We start from the raw sequence: 26,116 nt of genomic DNA, 5'->3' as shown, positions 1-26,116 counted from the left end.
ACTCCACTGCACCACAAAAAATAAAAAATAAAGAAATAAACCTCCTCCTCCTCCTCCATGTGTGTCTGAGTGCGTCTGATGACTCCAGCGGTCGAGGTGAAATCGCACCATGAGAGAAAATAGCTGTCGGTCTGATTGCTTCTCATTAAGAAGTAAGTGCTGCACTCTCTCCTTCACCCCTCTCACCCGTCTGCTCTCCTCTGTTTGTGCCTCCTCCTCCTCCTCCTCCTCCTCCTCCTCCTCCTCCTCCTCCTCGCCCTCCTCATGTCACCTTGTTTTCTCTCCTCTTCTGTCTCTTCGTACCACTTCATCTACTCTTTTATCACCTCTCTCTCTCTCTAACCTTTCCTTCCTCTCCCTACTCTCCTTCTGATCTTTTTTAAACCCTTTCTTCTTCTCTCGTCTCTTTTTCCTTTACTCTGTCAGCTCTCTCCTCCCCTCCCTCCACTCGTGGCCTTTACCCTCTTTTCTCTTATCTTGTCTCTTTTCCCCATCTTCTTCTTCTTCTTCTTCTTCATCCCCTTATTTGGCCTTTTCACACCTGTCTGCTCCTCGTCCGACTCATCAAGCCGACACTTCTCCTCTTTGCTGATATTCAGACCTCTGATCTCGGAGCGTAGACCAGTGATCAATGAGTGAGTCCACCGGAGGAGTTGGGATCTGACTTCAGCCGACATCATCCATATTCATCCTCACGCCTTCCTGTGTGTTTGTTTTTCGGGCGCCAGACTCATCGATCACTGTCCGTCCTCTCGCTTTGGAGTCAAATGTTCAGATTGAAATGTATGAGGTATTGATTCTGGGTTAACGCACACACACAATAATACATAGAGAAAACTTTCAGTTGTCTATGGAGGACCCAAACTGCCAAATAATAAAAAATAAATAAATAAATAAATGACCCAATCAATATATTTATCTAGCATTAAATGTGCCAAAATATTTTTTTAACAAATGCGACAAAAATGTTCCTGTTTTTAATTCGCTTCAACTAATTACAACACAAACGACAAAATGTTTGACACAATCTCAATGAGAACCACTCTGGTTCTCACAATGAAGCAGAAAACCATAAAGAAATGTAAAAAACAAAACAGAAATACAACAATAAATAATTTAATAATAAATATAAAGGAAAAGTATATTTGAAAGTAACTAAATAAGGGGATTAATATGAATATAAACACAAATACAGAAGCAAATTAAAACACAAATATCAATTTATGTCACATTTTATCGTATCTTATATTTTTGGTGCATTTAATAGTGTTTTATTTATTATTGTAGCTGTAGATTTTATTGCTTATTCTATTTGTGTCCCTTTCAGATGTAGAAAATTGTTAACACTTAGAAAGACTGATTGAATATGTTGCTGCTGGATGTCAGCAAAGAGGTCGTTGATGCCAAGTAACTGTTTTAAGGTCAGATTCAGACTTTAAGATGAAAAACATATATATATATATAATAAAAAAATAATCTGCAGCATTTGAATAAATGCTAATTTCCTTGCTCTCCACCGCTGATTAATTCTGTACAGTAGTGACTAAAGCGTATCCATCACAGTAAAGGTCACAGTTCTCAGTTGAATGAACTGCAGCAGTTTTAGTTAATGTATGTTCTTCATGACGATTGCACCGTTGGATAATTATGAATCGTTTATGTGGGGTAGAATAAGTCTTACTGGGGAAGGAGGGAAAACTAAAAACAGATGCAGCAAATAGCTTATAAATAAAATTTATTATTTTTATTATTATTATTATTATTATTATTTTAAATACCGACCAATCAGCCACAACATTATGACCACTTACAGGAGAAGTGAATAACATTTAAACCATCTTGTGACAGTTCAATGTTCTGCTGGGAAACTTTTGGACCTGGCATTCATTCATGTAGATGTTACTTAGACATGTAGCACCCACCTAGACCAGACCAGGCACCCCCACCCCATAGCAATGACACTCCTTGATGGCAGCAGCCATCCCCAGCAGGATGCAGACATCTTGGTTCATCTTTTTCTACTCAGTCAATTCAGGACTGGATACAAAGAAAGAGGAAAAAGCTTCTTCTCCTCCTTCTTCTCTTGGTTCTTCCTATCCTCCTTCTATCTTCTACTCTTTCTCCCAACATTTCTTCAGTTCCCGTTCTCCTCGCCTTTCTCTATCTTCTTTTTCGATCGAAGCATGAATCCATGTGAGCAGGAACGCTGGAGACATCTTGGTCATCTTATTTTGTTGCATCAATGCAGCATTGTCAATAGTTGCAAGTTGCAAGTTAAAAATCAGATGCATTCAGGCCGATCTGATCATATTCTGGTCAGCCTGACACAGACACACACACAAAAACACCTGAGGAACAACTAAAAACAAAAACATTAACAACAGCACAAGGCGTTGACCTGGCCTCCAAATTCACTAGATCCCAAACTGATCAAGTATCTTTGGGATGATCCACAGAGGCCTCTCCCCTCAAAGGCCCCCACTAACAACACCCTGTAGCCAGACACCACAGGACACCCTCAGAAGACATATGTCCATTCTCTGATGAGTCACAACTGTTTGGAGATTCATTTTTGGATTATCTGCTATACTCCGTTTGCTTTTAAGTTTGCCTTGTAAGTTTGCATGGGGGTTTAGAGGGAGACCTGCACAATATTAGGAAGGTGGTCATAATGTTATGCCTGATTGATTTACAAGATAAAGAAGTTAAAAAGAAGTTTGCCATGATTTTATGTCTGAATATAATCTTTATAGCAAAAACAAAGTGATAGCCTCATCAAGAGTCAAGAGTCTTGAACAGAAGTGAAACCAAACTCAGACTAATAACTAATAACTTCTCTCTAAAGAAGGAATTATTTATTATTTTACACTTAAATTAAAAAATAGGAAAAAGATGGCATCTAGTTAATGATAAACTAAGAAACTGTTAAAGTAGCACAGAGGAGAGAGTCATAAAGGACGAGGACGATGAAGCAGATTGTTCAGTCTTCCTTTCAGTTTGCTCGTCAGATGTTCTCCTTTCAAATCAGCTCGGGGGGGCGGGAGGAGGGGGTGAGGTGGGGGGAGGAGGAGGGAAACTGCAAAATAAATTAAGAAACTGCTCCAGAGTGATTTGAAAATAACACTCATCCAATTACAACAGTAATGTCGTGAATGCTTCACCCTGAGTGCTGCGCAGTGTCATTACCCTAACAGCTATTAGAGCAGACACAGTGCTTTGTAATGTGGCCGGGGGGTGTGAGGGGGGAGGAGGAGGGGGTGTGCAGGGAGGATGCAGCCGGCGTCCCCTTGTACTGACCCTGCAGCTAATGGCCCAGAACCGCTCCACCTGCTCTGTAATATCACTGGCTGAAGACGCGTCCAGCCGTTTGACCAAACTAATAGAGGGACACTTGGTGATTTAACAGCGAGCTCAAGTCAGGCAGGACCAGTGTGGGTGTGTACGTGGACGGGCGAGAGAGATTTTGTACTTTTATCCTTGTAAAGAGCAAACGGGGCCATCAAGGTAGAAATATGAGGGAAATGAAGTTTTTTTTTTTTTTTTTGCCCGTTCTCATTTTAAAAGGATTTAGGGCTCTGTTTAAGGGTTAAGGAGGCAATAACTAAGCCAAATCCACTCTTACGCCTTCATGGGTGAATACACATCGTTGGAGGGATGTGGGCATTTATCTTGTCACGATACCTGTTTTATAGATTCTTTGTGCTCACTGTGAGGTCGTGAAATATCAGCCAGTCACAAATATAAATGTAGCCTTACCCACATTTAAAAACATGTCTTTATCCTAAGATTTGATCTTGTTAGTTGTAATTAGAATAGTTCTTATTAGAATATGAATCTCACGCCATTTGGATTTCGTTATGGGTCGTGTTTCAACATATCCACAGAAGAAAATATCTTTGCCCAGACTGGATAGTCCTCCAACCAATTAGAGCCGGTTTGTTGACATGTGTGAGTACTCTCCTGTCCATCACCACATTAAGCCCCGCCCCCAGGCGATCTGATTGGCCCGGGAGATCTTTGCAGTAGCATAATCAGTTCCGAATGGAGCTTTCAGGCTAGGAACGTAGCATGTATTAAATTTGCTTATTTGCTTTCTTTGCAAGATTGAGATATAAAAGTAAATCCTGGCCCAAAGCTAGCATAAAAACTGGTAAGCTAACTCTCTTGGCTCTCTCCAAATCTTATAAAAACAACTACTTAATACATTGACTCTTGCGTTTTGATTTAGCTGAACAGAAAGGGGCAAAACGTTGTTTAGGATTATGTAGCATAGCATTATTTATACACTGATATCACTAACTCACCCGTTGACTGAGAGCAGAGCATCGTCTGCAAAGCGGAGCACGTCAGAAAATCAGTTTGATTAAAATTAACACGACCGCGCAACAAAAGCTCCAAATTATTTCATGCTCTCAAATATTGTTAAATATTAAACTATTCAATGTTAGCAAATGGGCTAATTCCCCATTAGATTTTTTTATCTACTCATAGTCCAGAAGCTCAAACTGAACGTGTTGTTCATTTACATTACACTGGTGCATCGACACATTCGCTGCCGATGCTTCGTTTTTGATCTGATCGTTTCTTTAATACCTGAAATCCAAACTTCCCTTCAAGCTATGACCAATCACAGGTTTGTTTAATCAGACCTTTGCTTTGATTGCCCTGAAAACAGAAACTGAATCAAGGTTAACTGCAACATAAACCATATTATATCATATTACACCCTGAAATACATCCTACATACAAAGCATCCTCACTTTTCCATTATGGTTATTTTGGTCTAAATGCAGCTTCCAGCCATGATGGTGCTGCAGGTTCTACCAGTTTGTGAAATGCATAAGTAGAATTAACATGTAAAACCTTGGGACCATGCAAGCAGCTAACGCTAATAGAATTAAATAGCTGAAAACCTAATAACTGAATTATTATTTTTTTCCATCTTCTTGATGTTTAATTCATGGAAGGAGGTTTATGTGTTTCTTGATTTAGTACGGCTCAATACTCTGACATTACCGCCAGCAAAGTGAGAAAATAAACGAAGGGCAGCGGTCACTCTCACCTCCCAGGACGTCCATGACTGCTGCTGAACGAGTGAGATTCATTTCCAGCGTGGTGCAGCGTAATGACCTTGGACTACACCGTCCGTTTCACACACAGATGAACACACACTGGACCGAAAATCTCATTTATTGGAGGAGAAGCTGATGATGTAGACGCAGGTTCACCTCCTCAGTCTTTGTATTTGAAGCGTTAACCCTTCGTGAATGTGTGTGTTCTCTCTCTCTCTTGTTTTGTGTCCAGGACCCAACTCGTGTGGTCAGCCCGGTCATCGACATCATCAACATGGACACGTTTGCGTACGTGGCGGCCTCAGCGGATCTACGTGGAGGTACGGAAACACTTTCCTTCCATCAACGATCAAAGAAATAAAAAAAAAATTAAAATGTCTGTCGGTGCCTCCAGGCTTTTCTTTTGATGACAGGGAGAATCCCCTTTGGGTTTCTGGTTTATGAGGAGGGACTCCATGGCGGGTTCATGAACCAGCTCTCTCTCTCTCTCTGCTGTGAACCTCAAACACACCTTTGAAATATTTTATATTGGCTCCTGCTGCGTCCCTGAGGGGACCCTGGGGCAGCTTCTTCTCTTCAGTGTGATCTTGTCTTTTAAAAGTCTTGACCTTATATGTGTCCGTGTCTTTGAAGATGCACTTTCTGATTCTTAACTCCCACAAATTTCCACTCTGAGAGATGCTGATGAATTTGAAATAGCGTCAGGAGTGTTTGCACCAACTTTCCTCCACTATTAAGCTTTTCATTTGTTGCTCACTTTTACGAAACACAAGTGAGGGGCCCGGGACAGCATCCCTGCTCACCAATCATCATGTTTTGTGGCAGAAAGTCGGGTCTGGAGTCTTAATTGTGCCTGGCAATGATCTGCTGGACCAATCAGATGGTTTCGTCGGGTTTTGTGTGCTCATATACGTAATTTGAACACTGCTGAGTTTAATTTGCTTACAGTAAAAGGACTCTGATTGGTTGTGGGAATATCCAATTGATGCCGAGCTATTTTTTTCTGTGTATTGTTTGAAACACGCCCCATAATGAAATGTTTTAAAGTTAAACCCACGTCCAATAACCTCTTAACAGTGCAAGCTCTCCAGCGTGTCTGCAAGTTAATCCAAAACTGAACTGATTTAACAGTTTAATCTTGTGTATCCACCCATGCAGTCCTATCTCCTTCATATGTCCTCTATATATCCAGTATACACCGATCAGCCACAACATTATGACCACAGACAGGAGAAGTGAATAACATTTAAACCATCTTGTGACAGTTCAATGTTCTGCTGGGAAACTTCTGGACCTGGCATTCATTGGTGTGGATGTTACTTAGACATGTAGCACCCACCTAGACCAGACCAGGCACCCCCACCTCATAGCAATGACACTCCTTGATGGCAGCAGCCATCCCCAGCAGGATGCAGACATCTTGGTTCATCTTTTTCTACTCTATCAATTCAGGACTGAAGATGAAGAAGGAGGAAAAAGCTTCTTCTCCTCCTTCTTCTCTTGGTTCTTCCTATCCTCTATGTTCTACTCTTTCTCCCAACATTTCTTCAATTCCCGTTCACCTCGCCTTTCTCTATCTCCTTTTCAATCGAAGCACGAATCCATGTGAGCAGGAACGCTGGAGACATCTTGGTCGTCTTATTTTGTTGCATCAATGCAGAGTTGTCAGTAAAGTTGCGGGGTAACAGTCAAATGCATTCAGGCCGATCTGATCGTAGAGTCACCACAAGGTAGACCTACACAATATTAGAAAGGTGGTCATAATGTTATGGCCTGATCTAACGTCATATAGATTATACTTGAATGTTGTCAGTAAACCAGCCTTGAGGTGTTTCCCAAAACCAGCATCACTTCCTCCAGCACAGATTTCAACAGAGGTGTAACAAAATGGAAGCGTTCCTCTGTGTTCCTCCGTCCTATCAGAGGCTGCTGATAAGCCTCTCCGCTCGTTCAGAGATAATTATTTTGTGTATAAAGTGCTCTGATAAATCTTATAAACCAGGAAATGGTCGGTAGCAGAGAAAATTGAGGGGATGAGTCCGTAACCGTCCATTAGTGCACCGAGCGTCGCGGATTATTATTATTTTTTTCATTTATTTTTTTTTCTTTAGCTCCTCGAGATCCTGCAGTTACAGACGAGCTGAGGCTAAATGGCCTGAAAATAAGTCGGAACAACACACAGCTGTGCTCGGGCCTCGTCCCCCTCACTCATCCTTCATTCTTTTTCCTAAGAGCCTCATCGTCCCCCCTCTCTCTCTGTCCATTAGCCTGTCCTACTCCGAGCCTCTTCTCTTGGTAACAGCAATCCGCCAATCAATGCTGATAATAGCCTTGTCCACCACACACACACACATAAAGGGGAATCAATTGTGAAAGTTGGCCTCATAAAGGGCTGTTTAATTGTAGATGAAGCCCTCGATCATAACATAAAAAGATGGTTGTAAGATGGACTCACTGATCCAGACATTCACACACATCTTCAAGTGTAGAGACACACATCCACACATACAGAAACTGATGGGAGAAAGTCCAAAGAAGGGTCAAATCAAGTTATCAATTAGTATATATAAACCGATCAATCGTAACATTATGACCACCTTCCTAATATTGTGCAGGTCTCCCTTGTGGTGACTCATCGGAGAATGGACATGGGCCTTCTGAGGGTGTCCTGTGGTGTCTGGGAACACAATGGTGTTAGTAGTGTTGCTATGGGGTGGGGGTGCCTGGTCTGGTCTAGGTGGGTGCTACATGTCTAAGTAACATCCACATGAATGAATGCCAGGTCCAGAAGTTTCCCAGCAGAACACTGAATTATCACAAGATGGTTTAAATGTTATTCACTTTTCCTGTCAGTGGTCATAATGTTGTGGCTGATGGGTGTATATTCCTCCATGGTACCAATGATTGAAGCCTCTACAGTCTCCTCTTTGTAATCAGTCCTGTTTCTCTCTCAGGTTTTGACTGGAGCCTCCATTTTAAGTGGGAGCAGTTGTCGTCTGAGGAGCGAGCTCGCCGGACCGACCCGACCCAGCCAATCAAGTAAGGCTCACAGAACCTAAAAAACCAGGAGGACGGCAACACACACACACACAAATGTATGACTGTGAGAGAACATATCCTGAACCCAGAGCTCGTTAAGCGAGTGCAGACAAGTGGAGGGAGGAAAGAGGAGACAGAGATAATAAGACGTGGAGAAAAATGAAAAATCCCGACACGTAAAACTCGTTCCTCTTCCAACTGCTCTCCAAACGCAGATGAAGTTCAGAGTTAAACAAACTAATAAATTAATAAATGCTTAAAAAAAACTTGTCAGAAAAGAAACTCTGACGTGGGTGTTTAACCCCGATCTTCACTTCCCATTTTTCAAGCTTCAGTGGAGAGTTTTAATTGCTGCTAAATGTGGTTTGGTAGATGTGTTGCACACTTGTTCCAGACAAGTTGCTCTCAGCGGTCTCAGTAGGAATTAAAAACATTTTTACATATGCCATAGCCTGCAGTATTTAAACCTTATTTCTATCTATACTGTATAGATATACGTTGACACATAGTTCATGCAAACTCTTCAATCTCCTCTGCAGTTTATAACCTTGAAGGAACTTCTGAATATTATGCGAAAATCAATCTATTCTTTAGAGTTCGTACTTGAATTAACAGTTTTTTCATCATATTCTTATTAGCAAGTGTCTCTGAATCCATTTTCTGCCTCTATTCGTTTTGATTCTGCATAACAAATCTGAAATATGGGACAATAAGGAATGGAGGGAAACTATTTGGCTACATAACACCAAAACTACACAATATTAGGAGGGTGGTCATAATGTTTTTTCACTGTGACAACCACAAACACGTTTCACAAAACATTTTTATAACTTAGAATGCAAATCTAAACTGTAAATTTCAAAAGCTTATGAAAAAATTTAGCAAACAACAAAGTTATTTACAACTATTTACATTAAAATGTAGGAAATGCATCAGCCATTTTTGTTCAACTATTTACACCCATCTGCAACCTCTTCCTTAGTAACCATTGCCATATAATTTTGTGATTGGTTGATGTGATGCATTTTTCCACCAACAGGAAAGAGGGTGTCATGTTTTTTTTGTTTTGTTTTTTTTTGCTTGCGAGCACTTGAAGCTGGCTAGCACTCTCCGCTTGCTAGCATTTTCCTCTGCACCAAACATGACGACAATATTAAGGAAAAAGCATGGCGTAAATTATTTTTAATAAGTCTAGTTTTACTTGGCCTATCAACATAATTTAAAAACTGGTATATATATTGAAGTTAGCACTTTCTACACAAGTTGAAACAGAGACTCAGTGAGACTGCGTCTTGTTGCTACATCGTCTTAAAGTGGTCATGTGATTTGGAATTTGACATGAATTTTAGTTTTTTTTTTTTTGTTGAGTCCAGTTTGGCCAAAGTCCCATCCACTAACATGGTGGGGGGCAGGGGTTATATGTCGTCATGTCGTCCATTTTTTATACGGTCTACGTTCTTAAATCGACTCACTTTTGGTGCCAGCATCTAGTGGACATTTGAGGAACTGCAGTTTTTTGGCACTTCTTCTGTTGCACCTGTACTGCACATTCACACTGTGATGACTTATTGTTGTCTATAAAGTCTGAAATCCCAAATTTATAGTATTGGTTTTGTCGTGACACATTCACGCAGTGTCCAAATCATTTACAAATGCAAAAATATATGGAACAAAACTGTGAATGGACGTATTACTCTTTTATCCCCATTGAGGTTTGAAGTCATGTACATTCAAGTGACTCATATTTTAATAGAAGACTGCAGCACACAATTCATTAATATGTGAACACGACAGAGACGAGCCACGATCACAGACTGTTACCATTAACAATGTCTCTAAAAATAGGAATAAAGCTTGAAAGATAATGGTAGTGGTTAATTCCTGCGCCGAGGTGGCCCGCTGCTGCTAAAATGACAAAATGACGCGCGTCTTCTCTGCACAGCAAACATTAACAAACATGTTTGACCTGCTATCGCCGCGTTCGGCCTCTGCAGAAAAAAACATAATCTGCTGAAAGTTCACTGGAGCTCAAAATCAGCGACGCCTGACAAATCATTGGCTGTGGAGAGGCGGACAAACAAACAAAGGGAAGCACGCTCACGGTTATAAATAATAAAACTTTGGCACCGCTCATAAGTCAGATTGGCGGCAGGAGCCCAGATTTACCGAAGCCGTGCCAACTTGTGACTGTCTGACTTTCTTTTTTTTTAGCGGAGGCAGCGTGGTAAGCTGTCACAGATGGATGGTTACTGGAGTGTGTGTGTTGTAGCTACATGCAGATAGCTGGAGCTTGTTTATTGTCTCTCACCTGGATGTCTCTCCGGTCTGTGTCACGTCGGCCCACGAAGGCCGGACTGAGTCACCACCTCCATCTCTGAACGCACAGACGCGCTTTTATTAACCGGAGCTGTGAGGAGCACCACTGATTCATGGCATGCCTCCGCCTCCGCCTCCAACCCTTAACTTCAACCATCGCGTCTGTCACGTCAGCGCATCTTCTCGAGTAGATGTGCTTCATTAGTTTTCAACATTTTTTTACTCAAACAGCAGCACAGCTTGACAAAACTCCCGGCCCGTACATTTTTTTATTTTATTTTCAAGTTTCAAGTTATGCATTTGATTTTTATTTTTATGTCCAACAACAGAAGGAAAAATAAACCTTTCTTTTATTCTGTAGTCTAAAAAGAAAAAGAGAAAGTTCATATTAGAGTTTATTTTCTTTCTACTAACATGATTTAAATAGTAAGGTAAAGATAAAGTGCTTTATTTGTCATTATACAATATTGTACAATGAAATTGCATGGTCGGATGGAGGGTTTAGTCCACTGTGGGTCAACCTGACCCTGCGCCTAGCCTGTGCACCCATGTTTTTTGATGATTGTGCCCGGAGGAAACCCACAAGAACATGGGGAGAACATGCAAACTCCACAGAGAAAGGCCCTGAGAACTGAGCCCTCTGAGCCCCGGGGATTCAAACCAAGGACCTTCTAGTTGTGAGGCACCAGAGCTAACCACTATGACACCGTAATAAAAGTCAAAAAACAACAAGAAAATAGACGTATTTTCCGTCAATGAATAAGGAAGTAGCCTACATGTTGCGTTTTCATTAATTCATTCATTCAAGTGATTCTGGAGGAAGTGTGGGCGGGGCATCAATATTAGGGATGCACCAAAAATTTCTGGCCGAAAAACCGAAAATGCACTTTTGGGCCATTTTCGGCTCAAAAATTGCTGCAGTTGTTGCTTGCATCATCACAACATCTTGTTTCGGCCGTGTTGTTTTGGCGATAAATTTTTCGGAGCCACGATATTGATTAGGGATGCACCAAAAAATTTCGGCCAAAATTTTTTGGTGCATCCCTAATAAATATCGTGGCTCCACGTGGCTCCACTCTTGGACCGTACTGATCAGACTCTGGATCCAAACTCCTAAGATGGCGCCGCCCATATTTCTGGGAAAATAGCATCAGTTTGGCCGATGCAAGGAAGTGGAGACGTGTAGTCCATATTTATATACAGTCTATGCTCCTCACAGACACACACAGAAATAGGCACCAGTCTCCTTCCATTTATTTGTTATTTTATACCGTTTAATTTCCTCCCTGTCTTCAGCTTGCACACGCACACACACACACATACACACTCACAGTTACATCCCTTTAAACACACCAGGACAAACTGAGCTTCAAGAATTGTTTTCATGTACATCCGCCCACACACTGACACACACACTCGCAGACACACACTGAGTGCTATATACAGGCGGCGATGGCAGGATAATTGTCGATAAACAGAGGGTATTTGATGACGCGTGCTGGCCTTCAGCTATTCACTCGCCACATTGTCCAGATTGTGATTCAGGCTGTGTTTGTGTGACTGAGTGCGAATGAGTATGTGAGTGAGTGAGTGTGTTTCTATTCTGGAAACCACAAAGAGCAACGAAACAGAAGCTTCAGGATTAGACCAGAAAATGGTGAATTTTATATTCCCGTTTTCCTGAAAGCTCAATCTCACAGGACTTTCTTCAATCTAAGACCAAGGCCTCGTATCAGTGTTCACACCTGGCATTAAAACGAATCCCCCACGTGTCCCCAACCACCACTGGACGTCCAATCTCATATTTGTGCTCTGTATGCAGATAAACACTGACGTCATTTGGGACACAGTAGAGTATCGTCTCTAATTGATCTCTAATGCTGTTTCAGAACCATGAACAGCTATATATTCTTATCTTTTGTGCGCCATGACTTGGAGAGTTGCTACATATTTTCGAACAAGCTGCAAAGTGTCTATATTATAGTATTTATATATTTAATGCTTGGTTAGATTTATTTCTTCTTTAGTTTTTTAACAGAATCTTTTAAAAGGCTCTCATTACTAATGAACAGACATCAATGATTCATGTGATCATTTCTAATAGTAGTTGAATGAATGAGTTAAACCTCTTCCACAGATCAGCCCTGTTGAGTTAGGGTTAGGGTTAGATTCACTGGGTGTTCAGATTGCCCAGGACACACGGTCCAAACAGAGGCTAAGACTCAGTTCAGATTAGTTCTGACTGTGCAGGTTCTGGGGTGATTCACCACCTTGGTTCTAAGGTTCTGCCCAGATTATCTGGTAACGTGAGGGTTTAGAGATCCAGTCTTAAACGTCCCGAACTGCTCACATATACAACATAGCATTAAGGATGTAGAATGATTGCGTAAGTACTTTCACAACAGTGAAACAATGAGAGACATCATTCTACAAGGACATGGTGCATGCTGAAGGTGTCAAGCAACAGTGGACGTACTAGCCTTTGAGGCTAATGTTAGCCAGCATGCTACTGTAGATGCTACATATGAAAACTGACCCCATCTGGAAAGTTTCAAGACTTTGTTTGCAAAGTAATTTTGGTTTAATTGGCAGCTGGAAGACCTTTTAGTTTACATCCACGTCCCTCTGAGATCTTGTGAGGTGGTGCATCCATTGCTCCAAGATCTGACACGATATGAATTTGAATAATATTGTGCAGTGTGAGTTGCTTTAATGCTAATGAAGCCCAATTTCTTCTTCTTCTTCTTCTGTTGTTTCTCCGGCAGGACTCCCATCATCGCGGGCGGCCTCTTTGTGATTGACAGGTCCTGGTTCAATCACCTCGGGAAATACGACACCGCCATGGACATCTGGGGCGGGGAGAACTTTGGTGAGTCGGAGCCCTGAGTCGGAGCAGACTGCACCGACAAACTGTCTTAGATGAAAACGAAGCGAAAGGTTGCATTGAGGAAGTAGAGTTTTATTTCTTTCATTTGAAAAAGGTATGTGCTTCTGCTTCAGCCTGGTGCTGCCCTCTAATCTGAACACACGATGTTCACTGCATGATAAAGAAAAAAGGAACGCTGGTGAATTAACCGTCAGTCCTGTGAAGGTCTTTTATTAAGAGCTGAACGAAGGTGAACTTTTCAATCAGCAGAAAAAAGAAAAAAAAAACTCTTTAGAGCCTGACATCCATCCAGCTGCAACATCTGGCTCCCCTGCTGCTCCCCTGCCTCCCTCCAATCATCGGAGCTCTGAGCGTACTGCTTCCCCTCTCAGATCAGTTAAAGACCTCTTTTTCCTTCTTTTCGCTGAGACGCTCTCACTCATTTGCTCCCCGTCAGGTTTCTGTCAATCTCCTCGGTATCTCAGTGTCTTGCTGACTTGTTCTTGTCCTCCTTTGTGCTCTCCGGTGTTTCATCCCTCCTCTTCCTAATCAGACCCCGTCCAGTTTCCCCCTCTCTCTCCTCCACGTCTCCGCGTTTCCCCTAGTCGTCCCCTAGCTGAACAACTTTGTGAAGTACTCTGCTGACTTTTCCCTCCTCTGAACTCTGAGACAGACGGCAACTCTGCGAATTTCACATCAGAGTGAGCACAGCGTAAAGCAGGTCGCGCAGTGCATGAGAAGATAATGCACGTCGTAACACTGCTCGCACAGTATCACACACTGACACGCTAAGTCAAACAAACAAATCTGAGTCCCGTCAGCGGGTAATCAAATATTCAGGGAGATCTGGCCCACTTAGCAGGATAGAAGAAGAAAAAAAGACAAAGCCGCTGTGAAAACAACCAGTTACCGCGATGCACTCAGTGTACTCTTAAAAGTATGTCTTTTTATTTGTTACCACGCAAGAGGAGAAAATCAAAAACTTATCTGCAAGTAAAGTAGATCATAAAATACTGGGGCCTTCGACACACTCTGTAATAAACTATCCCAAGGTAGTAAAGTTGGAGCTAATGTGTGGATGGATAGGATCAGGAAGGAGTTAGGAAGGGAACAGACCAAAGGAAAAGAAGTAGAGGCGTCAACGCAACCAACCCTTAACAGAATATGTTTGTTTTCAGGGGAAGTGAGTTGATATCTCGCTATGAGTCGGAGCCATTGTTTGAACAATTGATAAGATGCATGTGAAATGAACGTGCCGGATATTCAGAAGGTCGGTGTTTGTTGCAGAGATCTCGTTCCGGGTGTGGCAGTGTGGCGGCAGCCTGGAGATCCTGCCCTGCAGCAGAGTGGGCCACGTCTTCAGGAAGAAACACCCGTACGTTTTTCCTGAGGGCAACGCCAACACGTACATCAAGTAAGTGTCTCAGTGAGCTTTGACATTCGCCTTTTAGAGTGAATGAGTCCTACATGGGGACAAGACACCGTGTAAAGTTCAGCCTTTAGTGTCTTTCTTCACTCTCTGTGTCCGTACTTTGCAAATTGCAAAATTAGCAAAGAAAACTTTGTTTGTTTGTTCTTTCAAATCTCATATTCTTGCAGGATTTCTCTGGAATTAGTCTTCCTGTCATGCATGTCCAGTCCTCTGTCTGCTCAGTCACTCAACAAGTTTTTCGACCCGTATACCAACTTTCTTGCTGAATATTTTTGTGTTACTAAACCCCCAGATTGACCAGATTAACTTGACTTTTCTGTAAATTCATCTAATCCCTCACTTACTCACCTGCAAAACCAACTCTCCCGCTGTGCATTGTTTCCGCTCCGCCAACCCAACGCCGCCGCCCGTCGTTGTTAAAGTGGATTTACAGCTGCCTGGGAGCCTTTGAGCTGAGCCGAGTGCAATATTATCCCATTAGCATAAGCTGTATTCTGTCCTCTGCCCCTTTCAAGCACAAAGATGTTTGCAGGCGGCCCCAATAATCCATTAACAGGACTAATGTGCTCAGAGTGCGCGTGAATTGATCGAGTATGAATAGATTAATCACGGCTACAAGGAGGATTCTGGTTCCGTTCAGATTACAGTCAACACTGCGGCGTGCTGTGTTCCTTGCAGTATTATATAACGAGGAGTAAGAACTGAAGAAGTGTTTCTTTTATGCATCTAAAAGTCACAAGAGGAGTATAATTTCTTTCTGTAATATCGAAACCTCTCTTTAATTGTCCCCTTTTTGTTCGTTAATATCCACTGAAGGGCCGGCATCAAGTCTGGGCATGCACTGAAAGGAATTCTGGGAACCATTTTAAATGACAAAGTGAAGTCAAAGACGGGGAGAGTGAGTTTACCAAAAACTAAATTGCAGCACTTCATCACAAAATAACTCCTGGGATCCACTGAGTGCCAGACTGATGATGTATCTGGCAGATCCTTCCTTTTACAGTTCAGTAATTCATGTAACCCCGCGCATGTGGGCAAGGCATTAACACAGCCAGGGTTGGGAGTTGAGTTCCCCTTTTGTTGATTAATGGGCAGAGCAAGGCACTTAAAGGTGCCAGGACGGAGGGGTTGCGGTTCCCGCTGCTGAACGGCTCTTTGGAGCTCATCCTCTTCCAGAAGGCTCGTATCAACTTATTGTTTTTGAGTCAACCGGCTCAGCCACGCCGACACTGATGCTGTTTAGTCGCTCGTTTCGTTCCCTTGTTGGCCGTTACCGAGGCAACATCTGCTCCGCACAGAAGACGACGGCTTCCGTTCGTATCGAGAACGGCCTCGTGTTTGCGATCGACGCCGCGCTCCCCAAAAACAAAGCTGCTGCTGTCTGATCGCGTGTCGCTCTGTCGGCTAATTAGCTGGAGGCTTCTGCGCTGGCAGTCTGGATTATGAATATGCTAAATAAAAAATAAAAAAAGGGCTGCCTAATAATTCGATTACGAAGATTACGACGCCTTCCTCCCCTCGCCGAGGCCCCCCGCTGCCGCGACCTCGTGTTCGTGCGCAGGAGTGCTGCGAGGAACCAGAGGCTTTAATTGTTAAGCCCGCGTTTGACACGTATTTATGTTTATACGCCTACAAGCATCTCATATCCGCTCCCTCTTCCCCTTTCATTAAACTGCCACAGCCTGTGTGCGTAATGCCTGTAATGGAGGGTTTCTGTCATTTCAATGAGATCGTTCACAGCTCACAGAAACTCGGCTAATAGCTAATTACTACAGGGAGACAGCCAGGGAGAAGAGAATGAGAGAAAGGGAGTTAAACGGGGATGAGAGGCAGAGAAAAGGCGACTCTCCGTTAGGGTGAATAGAGAAGCTAATGAGATACATGCATGATTTACGCCTGGTATGAACATGGCTCCGTATCTGGAAACACAATCGGATACAGAAAACAATCACAATCTGCAAGATCAATCAGATAACACACCTGGCCTGCAGCGTTTCACCATTTTCACCTGACTCTAATATCCACTGCATATCCAGATAATATAACAATAGAGTCTTATGGCCTGAGGGACAAACGATCTCCTCAACCTGTCCATGGAGCAGGACAGAGACAGCAGCCTGTCACTGAATGAGCTTCTCTGCCTGACTATGGTGTCCTGTAGAGGCTGGTGGACATTGTTCACGATGGTGGTCTGGAGTTTGTTCAAGGTCCTAGTGTCTACCACTGATGTCAGGGACTCCAGCTATGCCCCCCTACCTCAGAGTCCACCTTTTGGATCAGCTTGTCCAGCTGTGAGGTGTCCTTCTTCTTAGTGCTGCCCCCCCAGGACACCACAGCATAGAAGAGAGCACTGGCAACGATAGTCTGGTAGAACATGTCCAGCAGATATTAAACCATCTCCTCTGACCTTTTTTGTAGACTGAGTCTATGTTAGCTGACCAGTCCAGTTTGTGATCCAGATGTAGACCCAGGTACTTAAAGATCTGAACCACCTCTACACACTCCCCATTGATGGATACAGGCTGTAGGTGGGACCTGGACCTCTTGAAATCCACTACCATCTCCTTGGATTTAGCTGTATTGATCAGAAGGTGGTTCACTCCGCACCAGATAAAATTCTTCAACAGATTCTTGTATATGAATAAGTTCTCATGCAGAACACAGCGTGACCAGAATACGATCAGATCGGCCTGAATGCATTTGACTGTTACCCCGCAACTTTACTGACAACGCTGCATTGGCGCAACAAAATAAGACGACCAAGATGTCTCCAGCGTTCCTGCTGACATGGCTTGATGCTTCGATTGAAAAAGAAGATGGAGAAAGGCAAGGAGAACGGGAACTGAAGAAATATTGTGAGTAAGAGTAGAAGATAGAAGGAGGATAGGAAGAACCAAGAGAAGAAGAAGGAAAGTCCTGAATTGATAAGAGTAGTAGAGTAGTCTCCATCGTTGCTGTCCACGTGGTTTCCAGCTTGGTTCAACTTTTCAAACACTTCTTGTCTCAACAGCTGGTTGTTTTTCTACCTCCACATGAAGAAAACATGCTCAGAGAGAATGAATTTATTCCAGCCAGAGAGAAACCAGCACGTCAAGAGTTTACATGGTTGTTAAGAGATCAGATTGTCTTATTGAAGTGAAGCTTAATGCCTCTACTCTGTACAACTAAACTTGTGCAGTCTAGAGACATTGAGCTCAGGAAACACGTATAGCTCCTCTCATTTCTGTCAAGGTTACACCGTCGTCCTTTGGTTGATGAAAGCTTTGAAAACTTTCAGATTTTTCAGCCACTGAAGGGGAGCATTTTAATAATACACACTCATAAATCATTTTTCAGAAGTGACTACACAATCACCAGTGTCCTTGAACAGAGTTTTGCACTAGAGTTACTATTCTTTATGTGTGGTGACAGGAACACGCGTCGCACAGCGGAGGTGTGGATGGACGACTTCCGTCTCTTCTACTACTCCGCTCGCCCGGCAGCGCGAGGAAAATCCTACGGAGAGTAAGAAAACACACAAACACCTGATGTTCAGGCCTGATACCTCAGACATGCCGCCCACTTCTCAAGTCTTTCCATCTGTTTTTGTTAGCGCCGATATTCTGGATGCGTCGCAGATTGGAAAATCTGCCAAGCAAGGTTTTATAAGCAGCATTAAGAGAGATATTTTAATTATAATGTTCAGCTTATATCATTCTGGTAGCCAAGGAAATAGCAATCAGAAATGATGTGTCACTCTTTGAAAAGTCTTTTAATAGTCTAAAATAAATGCTTTACTGGACGAGATAGGATGTGACTATCAACAATGCACCTAATAGAAGACACCTACAGACACTAATCTATCCAGCTGTCCTCAAATGTCAGTGTTTATCTGTCGGAGACGTGTAAACACTGACATTTGAGCTTTACCTGCACACAACTCCATCATTTGTCATGGCCTTACGTTCATTTGGTCCTATCTGGTTAGCCCAGTGGTTCCCAAGGTTTTTCTGCAAAGGCCCCCTTTTGTAGAGAAGAATATTATATATAAGTTGTGTTTCTAGTTGATGAAGATTCCTCCTCTGCTGTACGTTTAGCCAGGAACCATCTCTCAGACCTCTCCATGGTAGTTAGCAGCGCTCAGACAAGCCTCATTCAACTGCCTTACCTCGCCTCCTTCCTTGGAAAACACCGGTTTAAACTGTGACAGCACGGTGATTGTTAACGCTGGCTGTCTGATTTCTTTCAGCTTATTTGGTCAAACTTCTCTCCATCTGACTTTTGTGCATTCATCGTGTTTGTGTTTGTGGTCAGTGTCCAAGGCAGAGTGGAACTACGCAAGAAGCTCAAGTGCAAATCCTTCAAGTGGTACTTGGACAACGTCTACCCAGAGCTCAAGTAAGTGTGTGTTCCTGTTTTGATGAAGTTGTGGGGTGGGGCAAACTATTAAATTAAATTCAGTTTCTATATGAAATGTTTTGCATTACACATCTGCTATACACAAAAAACACTAATCAGTGAGGCTAACCTAAAAAGGCTTCAATTTGGTAGGGATCATAAAGATTGGACTCTGGAGCAAAGGAAGAAGGTCATGTGGTCTGGTGAGTCCAGATTTACCCTTAACCAAGAGAGGAAGGAGGAAGAGTAGGATAGGATAGAGTAGAAAAAGATGAACCAAAAGGTCGCCAAGATGCTGGGGATGGCTGCTGCCATCAAGGAGTGTCATTGTTATGGGTTGGGGGTGTCTGGTCTGGTCTAGGTGGGTGCTCCATGTCTAAGTAACATCCACACCAATGAATGCCAGGTCCAAAAGGGTCATAATGTTGTGGCTGATGGGTGTAAGTAAGACTGCCCACCTTTAGCCTCACCCTTCCCAGAGACTCCCAAAGAAAACTGTCTATAATAAAAGGTGAAAGGCAACACTGTCAATATATACGTTAGCTTCATATGCGACTTAATCAATCAAACACAGAAGATCATTAGTTAATCACAGATAAGACCAGCTGTAATGAAGTAGATTGGATAATTTCTGTGCTATGCTACAAATATCTTTTCAACATCTCCTCACATGCAATATGTGGTCCAGGCTTTGTGTGTTAAATCTCTCCCTCCATCCTGATTGGCTAAACTCCCAGGGGTCCCGGTACCTAGCTATCTGCACACAACACATAAACACACAATCACACTTTACGACATTAATGCCAAATATAAAAACACACACACTACTTCCAAACACACAAAACTGCCAATACTAATACCTTTACGTAAACACAATCATTTTTCTCTCTTTCGCACTCACTTCAACACACACTTAAATAACCGTTCATCCACTGGAGGCCGGTGTTAATCCTCCAGAATGGAATTAACAGGCTCGGTCTCAGGGGAACACAGACCTGACCCTTAAAACGAGGAATAACCTTTAACGGGTTATTAAAACACAGAGAGAGATAGCAGATGGAATTAATGCCACAGGGCTTAAGCCCGAGTTTATGGCGCTGCCGGGACTTTAACGAGAAAGACCGAGGACGTTTATCGAAAGAGGAGGGAGAAACTTTGCGAAGTAATGAGTTTGGAGAATCGTGGCCTTCGGCAGGTTTGTTAAAGGTGCAGAGCGTGATTTTTCTTTTTCCGGGCGCTGATGAATAACTATCAAATTAACTGTGATATCTTGATGTAGCTAATGAGACCGTGCTGGGGATGATTGGGTCATGTCTTCTGGCTCATGGAAATTTCCTCTCAACCATTTTTTCTTCCACTGTGGGTGAACGTGTTCTCAGATGGTGCAGTTTATGTTTTATTCTGTCGATTTCTATTCACCTCAACTGAGAGAATATTCCTTTTTTCTTCGCCAGGGTTCCGGATGACTCTGACTCACAGTCCGGGGTGATCCGACAGAGGCAGAACTGTCTGGAGTCTCGCAGGGAGGAGGGCCAGGAGATGCCCGTCCTCACATTGGCTCCATGTATAGGAACAGAGGGGGTCCCCGCCATCAACCAGGTAGGTCAAACAGGAAGTACTGTGAACTACTCCAGTGTTACCAGATTCAAATTACTCTCAGAATATGAGTCTGGAAACAACGCTCTACACAACTGGACAGTCCTACAACCAGTCAGAGCCATTTTGTTGTGAACAAAATCAACTCCATGACGCCCAGATGACATAGATGACTATTACTTTTCTGTCCTTCCCCACATAAAGCCTTCCAAAATGATTTTATGAATGAGCATAATCAGTTCCCAACAGAGAGACTCCAGACTGGAATACGTTGATTGCTTGCCAATCAAAAAACATGTCTATCATCAATCCTCACTATGGAATGTGATGCTTTGTTGACGTACAATATAAAGATGGACTGATGGGCGGCTAAGTAGTTAGCTTTCAAATTTATATCGACTAACAAAGGGCTGTAAAAATCAGTGGGATTGTTGGACTTTGCAACCTCATCAGAGTAAAGTCAGTGGCCATAAATGTATTGATTTGACACAAGGGGTCATGCAGTTACGCAATATGTGCCAATACACATATATAGAAATACTGTACATATATAATTTGTTTTGTGTAGATATTTTGACTTTGTAAAAGTAGCTAGATCATTGTGGAACTTTTACAGGACGTCAAATCACCCTCAGGAAACCCAACGAACATGTTGGTTTATTTTACGCAAAACACAGCAGCTTTGCAAACTCTTTGGTCAAGGAACCATATTTGGTAGCTTCCACGCACATTTCAAATTACGTCCCAGTGCCTCTCAGTGAGGTTTAGAAGCTTGTGGTTTTTACCCAGCACCAATCAGAGATCAAGGAAACATTCTCAGGTCTAATGTGGTCTGTAAGGTCCACCTCTGCATGAATACTGAGAGTAACTGCTTTATTAGGAACCATGAAGAAGAAGTGTCCTAACGTTGTCTAATGTGATAATGTTGACAAGTGTCTGAATCAGGACTGATGTTCTAATGGTCTAAATACATGTTTACATTCGTTTACCAAGAGCAATGAACCATATATGGTAACTTCATTAATCTTCATTGTAACACTTAGAATTTAGAAGTATTTCAATGATTGCCATTTAAAGGGTTAAAAGTCTTGGAATGAAGCAGGAAAACGTTCAAAATATGTAAATAGTGCAAGTTTAAAAAACTAATAACAACCGAAATGAAACTGAGAAATGTTCTTTACTTTATGTGCATATATTTTATTAAAACAAGATTTTTTCAGAAGAGGACGTGACCACAAGAATACGTCCAGTACATCCTTAATAAATGGACAGATGCACTGGAAATAAATATACATATTCTGTGTCTTGAAGCTAGTGTGGAGCTGCAGTAGCATTCATTTGCATGTAGTGGCTTGTTCTTCCTGCCTGTGGTTATACTGAGGAGAGTGTGAATGTGTAGCAGTGGTCCCCGATACAGATAAACTAGATTAATAAAAAAAAAAAAAGAGTATTTAATTAAGACGGGTACAATAATGTTGTGTAACCTCTCACACTTGCTCTCATTTGTTGTTAGTAGATGTAAATAAAGATTAATCATTAAGCTGAAACATAAGGTTAAAGCAGCAGGTGTGTGTCTGTGTGTGTTTTGTTAATTTAATAATAAACCAGGAGGTATTTGTGTGTGTGAGCAGGTTGTAAGGTGTTTGTGTTTTTCTGTAGGCTGGTTATTTTTCTTTGTGTGCCCGACCTGCTCTCGCTGTGTTCATTTTTTTATTTATTTTTTACTTCCACAGCAGAGAAACACACAGACGAGTGTTTGCGTGCGTTCTCCCTTCTCTCGGCGATAATTAATACCCGTAGGATTCTCATTATTCCGTGTTTAGTGCAAGTGTGGAGGCTGTGATCTGCTCTAACAAGCCGCCGCGCAGAAAGCCCGGCGTGTCAGCGGCTGAGATGCCCGGAGGCTGGTGAGGCCAGCCCAGGATTGGGAGGTCGCTGGTTCAAATCCCTGAGCTCATAAGAGGAAACCACTGGGACGTCTGTGAGTGCGATAGAGAGGCTGCTGAAGGAGGGGGGAGCTAGTAGTGTTCAGATGAGCGGTTTGAACTGGGCGGCTCCCACGTGGGAATGTTTGTTGAACTTAAAAGAAATTAATTCATTTTACTTTTCAGTCATTTTGAAAAGTGAAAAAAATAAATTCCCTAGGGTTTGCAAACATCCATAGCCAGCCTAATTAAAAGAAGAATCCAGATTAAAGGAAAATTGTGTTTCTGTTATAATCCATTTGTGCCAAAAGTTGGACGGCATTGGTTCAGTTTGTTCAAACAATAAGGTTTTGTTTTTAAAATGTACTGAGGGAGTTTAAGAATGAGGAATTATAGAGATTATAAATAATCTGAAAACTTCTTCAAGTGGACAGTCTCAGTCAATCAAATAAAATGTATTTGACAGTAGCTGTTAGCTGGGAGGCTATGAAGCTAGGAAGGGCTACTGTTAGCTGGGAGGCTAGCAGGCTAGGAAGAGCTACTATTAGCTGGGAGGCTAGGAAGCTAGGAAGAGCTACTGTTAGCTGGGAAGCTGGGAAGCTAGGAAGTGATACTATTAGCTGGGATGCTAGAAAGAGCTACTATTAGCTGGGAGGCTAGGAAGCTAGGTAGAGCTACTGTTAGCTGGGAGGATGGACAAACCATTGTACAAAGCTGACCCTCCTGAATCACGCCAATCAGTTGGTCTACAGTTTATTCATCCTAGATCATCATGTTGCTTTGAAAATATTCTAGGATTTGAACGTTCACATTAGATACAGATGCAAAATGTGAAAAGCCTTCTGTGTGTCCTCTGAACTTTGCTGTTTTGTTCACTTCCAATTCTCTTCTCGTGCACTGGTTCCTATTGAGAGATTGACCGTCACCTCGGTGTGTCATGGCATTAAATTCTTAATTTAAATAATAATAATTTCAGGGCCCATATTTAACATTTGGGAACACTGTTGGACACAGTTCAGCAAACTGTTTCTTGGTGTTTGTTGCCCTTCTAATGTTGGACTCTGCTGGACCATCCCTTTTTTTTCCCTCACTAATAAAATAATGGAATATAGAATATGGGACCTTTCCCAGCAGATGTACCACGGTGTAGATATAAACATTCTTACTTCGGTTCCTCAGAGAGCATTTCTTTAAACCCACCATTTTGCACCAACATTCCCACATAGGGAAAAATCAATAGCAGAAGCAGAGAGACCAATTTGTAAAAACCTGGAGCAGCTGAAATCGAACCAGAACGCTCACAATGTCGGTCGTCTGGGATTCAAATGCATCGTTTTGTTCCATTAATGGTGCATTCGGCTGTGTATAACATAGCACAGGAATAAGACGAAGGAGCAGGAGAATGATGGACATGAAATGTGAACCACCCAGCCACAAAACCATCACTCTGAGCGCACGGGCATGAAGTTGTGGTTCTTTTAAATGGTTCCTGCTGTCGGCTGTGATTGAAAGCACGAGTTCAAGGTGGCTCGGGCAACTTTTCTCAGGACAAATAAAGCTCGCAGAGCTGCAGGTGTCATCGTTATTTTCAGCCCAAGTACAGTTTTGCTTTTAACCTTTTATTCATCCAGGGAACAACTCTGCTGAGTGTGCAGACCTCGTTTCAGCTCTGACCTGCTTCGATGTTTAACTGTGCAGCCAGGGAGCGAGTTTAGCTGCAGCCAATTATTCTGGTTACTGTGTCATTTGTTATAGAAGCACAGGCTGGTGCATGCTCCGAGAGAAGCAAGAAATTTGTTCTCGCGGCCCTCGCTTGGGAGTTCTTGCAGCTTGTTCTCGGCACATCGCAGAACTTTTTTCTCGTGTCGTGTCAGAAATTGTAAGTGGCCGTGGTTAATGCGGAAAACCGGAAATGCTAGCAGCCACTCTGTTAGCTCCCACATGCTAATATTCTCAGCGTGACTGCTGATCTTTCCTGGGTAGAGATCATCATACTGTGTTTGGGTGCCTGCTGAATGAACAGCGTGCGGTCATCAAAACGGCTGGCCGTCATCTGAAAACAATAATAAATAATGCCTCTCGCCGTCTATCTCCTGCATCTCCCACAATGCTTCGTGCTTGTGATGTACGCTGAAGTGGGAGGGGCTTATGAGGACTTCCGTGGAGTTTGGCACTTGAGTTTCTCGTGAAGTATGAATTACTTGGCCAAAACAAACTTTTTTCTTGTTCTCGCAGCCGTAGGAGCAAGAACAAATTGCTCGCTTTTCTTGGAGTATGGATCAGCTTATCCTCCTGGCTACCAGGAAAAAATATATTGTCCAATCACAATTTTTTTAAAACCTCCCCAATCTTTGTAAGATAATTAGTATACTGAATTTTTTTTTTATTTTTAAGATATCATATAACTTATAGGCGGCATTTTCCTTAATGAGAAAGAGAAAGGTACCGAAGCCCCACCCCTTCACATTTGGTAGTTAGGAGGTTGTTAAACCCTGTTGGAAATTAAATTCCTAGGATTAAGTGTAGAAGCACCAGCCTGGTAGCCAGAAAGCTGGTCTGGAGTCTTTCCATTTGGAACTGATTATGCTCTGGAAAAGCCGGCCTCTAGTGGACATTTGTCGAACTGCAGTTTTCTGTTCTTTGTTTTAAAGCCCTTCATAGAACTTAGTTTACATTCATAACTTTTGTTTTTTCTCTGCAGTAGTCCTCGTTGCTATAGGCTACTCCATCATAGTATTTACCTGCTGCTAATGAACACAATCAGTGTTTTATGAACTTGTTTGTATATAATGGATGTTTATTCATATGTTAAAGTATAACAATGACAGAATATGGTAAGAAATATGGTACAGCATACAGAAAGATAATTTTCACTGACTAACAATAATTATTATAAAAAGACGGAGACAGATTTAAACTGTGCAGCCACATTAGCACAAATCAAGGCTCGTTACGCGTCCACATGACAGCTTAAGGTTACCTGGTTTTAAAGACTAAATGTTAAGCGTGCATGTAAACGTACAGGCTGAACCCCCCGGGGGGGGTGGCTGAACCCAGTGGAGGGGAGATATATCGAGTTACAGAGCCAATTAACCTTCAGTGTCACGCTGCAGTCCAATAAATCAATCACACGGTGAAATAAATCCTGCAGCGTCGAGATATTCAAGATAAGACATCACAGAGCTGGTTTGAAATCACCTCCCATTGTCCTCGCCTGCAACTCTTCGTACCCTTCGATACTTTATACGGGTGAGTCAGCAGTAGTAGAAAAACTAGTCTGGGTTCATTAAAATGTCCTTTTTAATTCACTTCAGAAAATAAGACAGTATTAATCATTATATGCTGAAACTCTAAAGGGAAAGGTCCTGAAAACGATCCCTAAATATGTTGATATGGAAAGTATATCTGGAGTCTCTCCATTGGGAACTGATTCTGCTACTGCAAAGATCTGCGGGGCCAATCAGATCGTTTGGGCGGGGCTTAATGTGATGAT

At 42.4% G+C, this 26,116-nt stretch overlaps 1 protein-coding gene across 1 annotated transcript in view; it reads left to right on the top strand.

Annotated features, from left to right (window-relative positions):
• galnt14 (UDP-N-acetyl-alpha-D-galactosamine:polypeptide N-acetylgalactosaminyltransferase 14 (GalNAc-T14)) overlaps positions 1-26,116 on the top strand; it is a 176,763-nt gene that overhangs the window by 141,668 nt on the left and 8,979 nt on the right. Inside the window, exons 7-13 of the mRNA XM_084560805.1 lie at positions 5,305-5,392; positions 8,027-8,111; positions 13,193-13,296; positions 14,581-14,707; positions 18,137-18,229; positions 19,019-19,102; positions 20,557-20,701. Of these exons, the coding sequence (XP_084416931.1) occupies positions 5,305-5,392; positions 8,027-8,111; positions 13,193-13,296; positions 14,581-14,707; positions 18,137-18,229; positions 19,019-19,102; positions 20,557-20,701 (726 nt within the window). The remainder of the gene's footprint in view (positions 1-5,304; positions 5,393-8,026; positions 8,112-13,192; positions 13,297-14,580; positions 14,708-18,136; positions 18,230-19,018; positions 19,103-20,556; positions 20,702-26,116) is intronic.

The sequence above is a fragment of the Chelon labrosus genome (genome assembly GCF_963514085.1).
Source record: "Chelon labrosus genome assembly, chromosome: 14".
Classification (NCBI taxonomy): domain Eukaryota; kingdom Metazoa; phylum Chordata; class Actinopteri; order Mugiliformes; family Mugilidae; genus Chelon; species Chelon labrosus.
The sequence above is the reverse complement of the archived record's forward strand: the minus strand, read 5'-3'. Positions and strand labels throughout refer to the sequence as shown.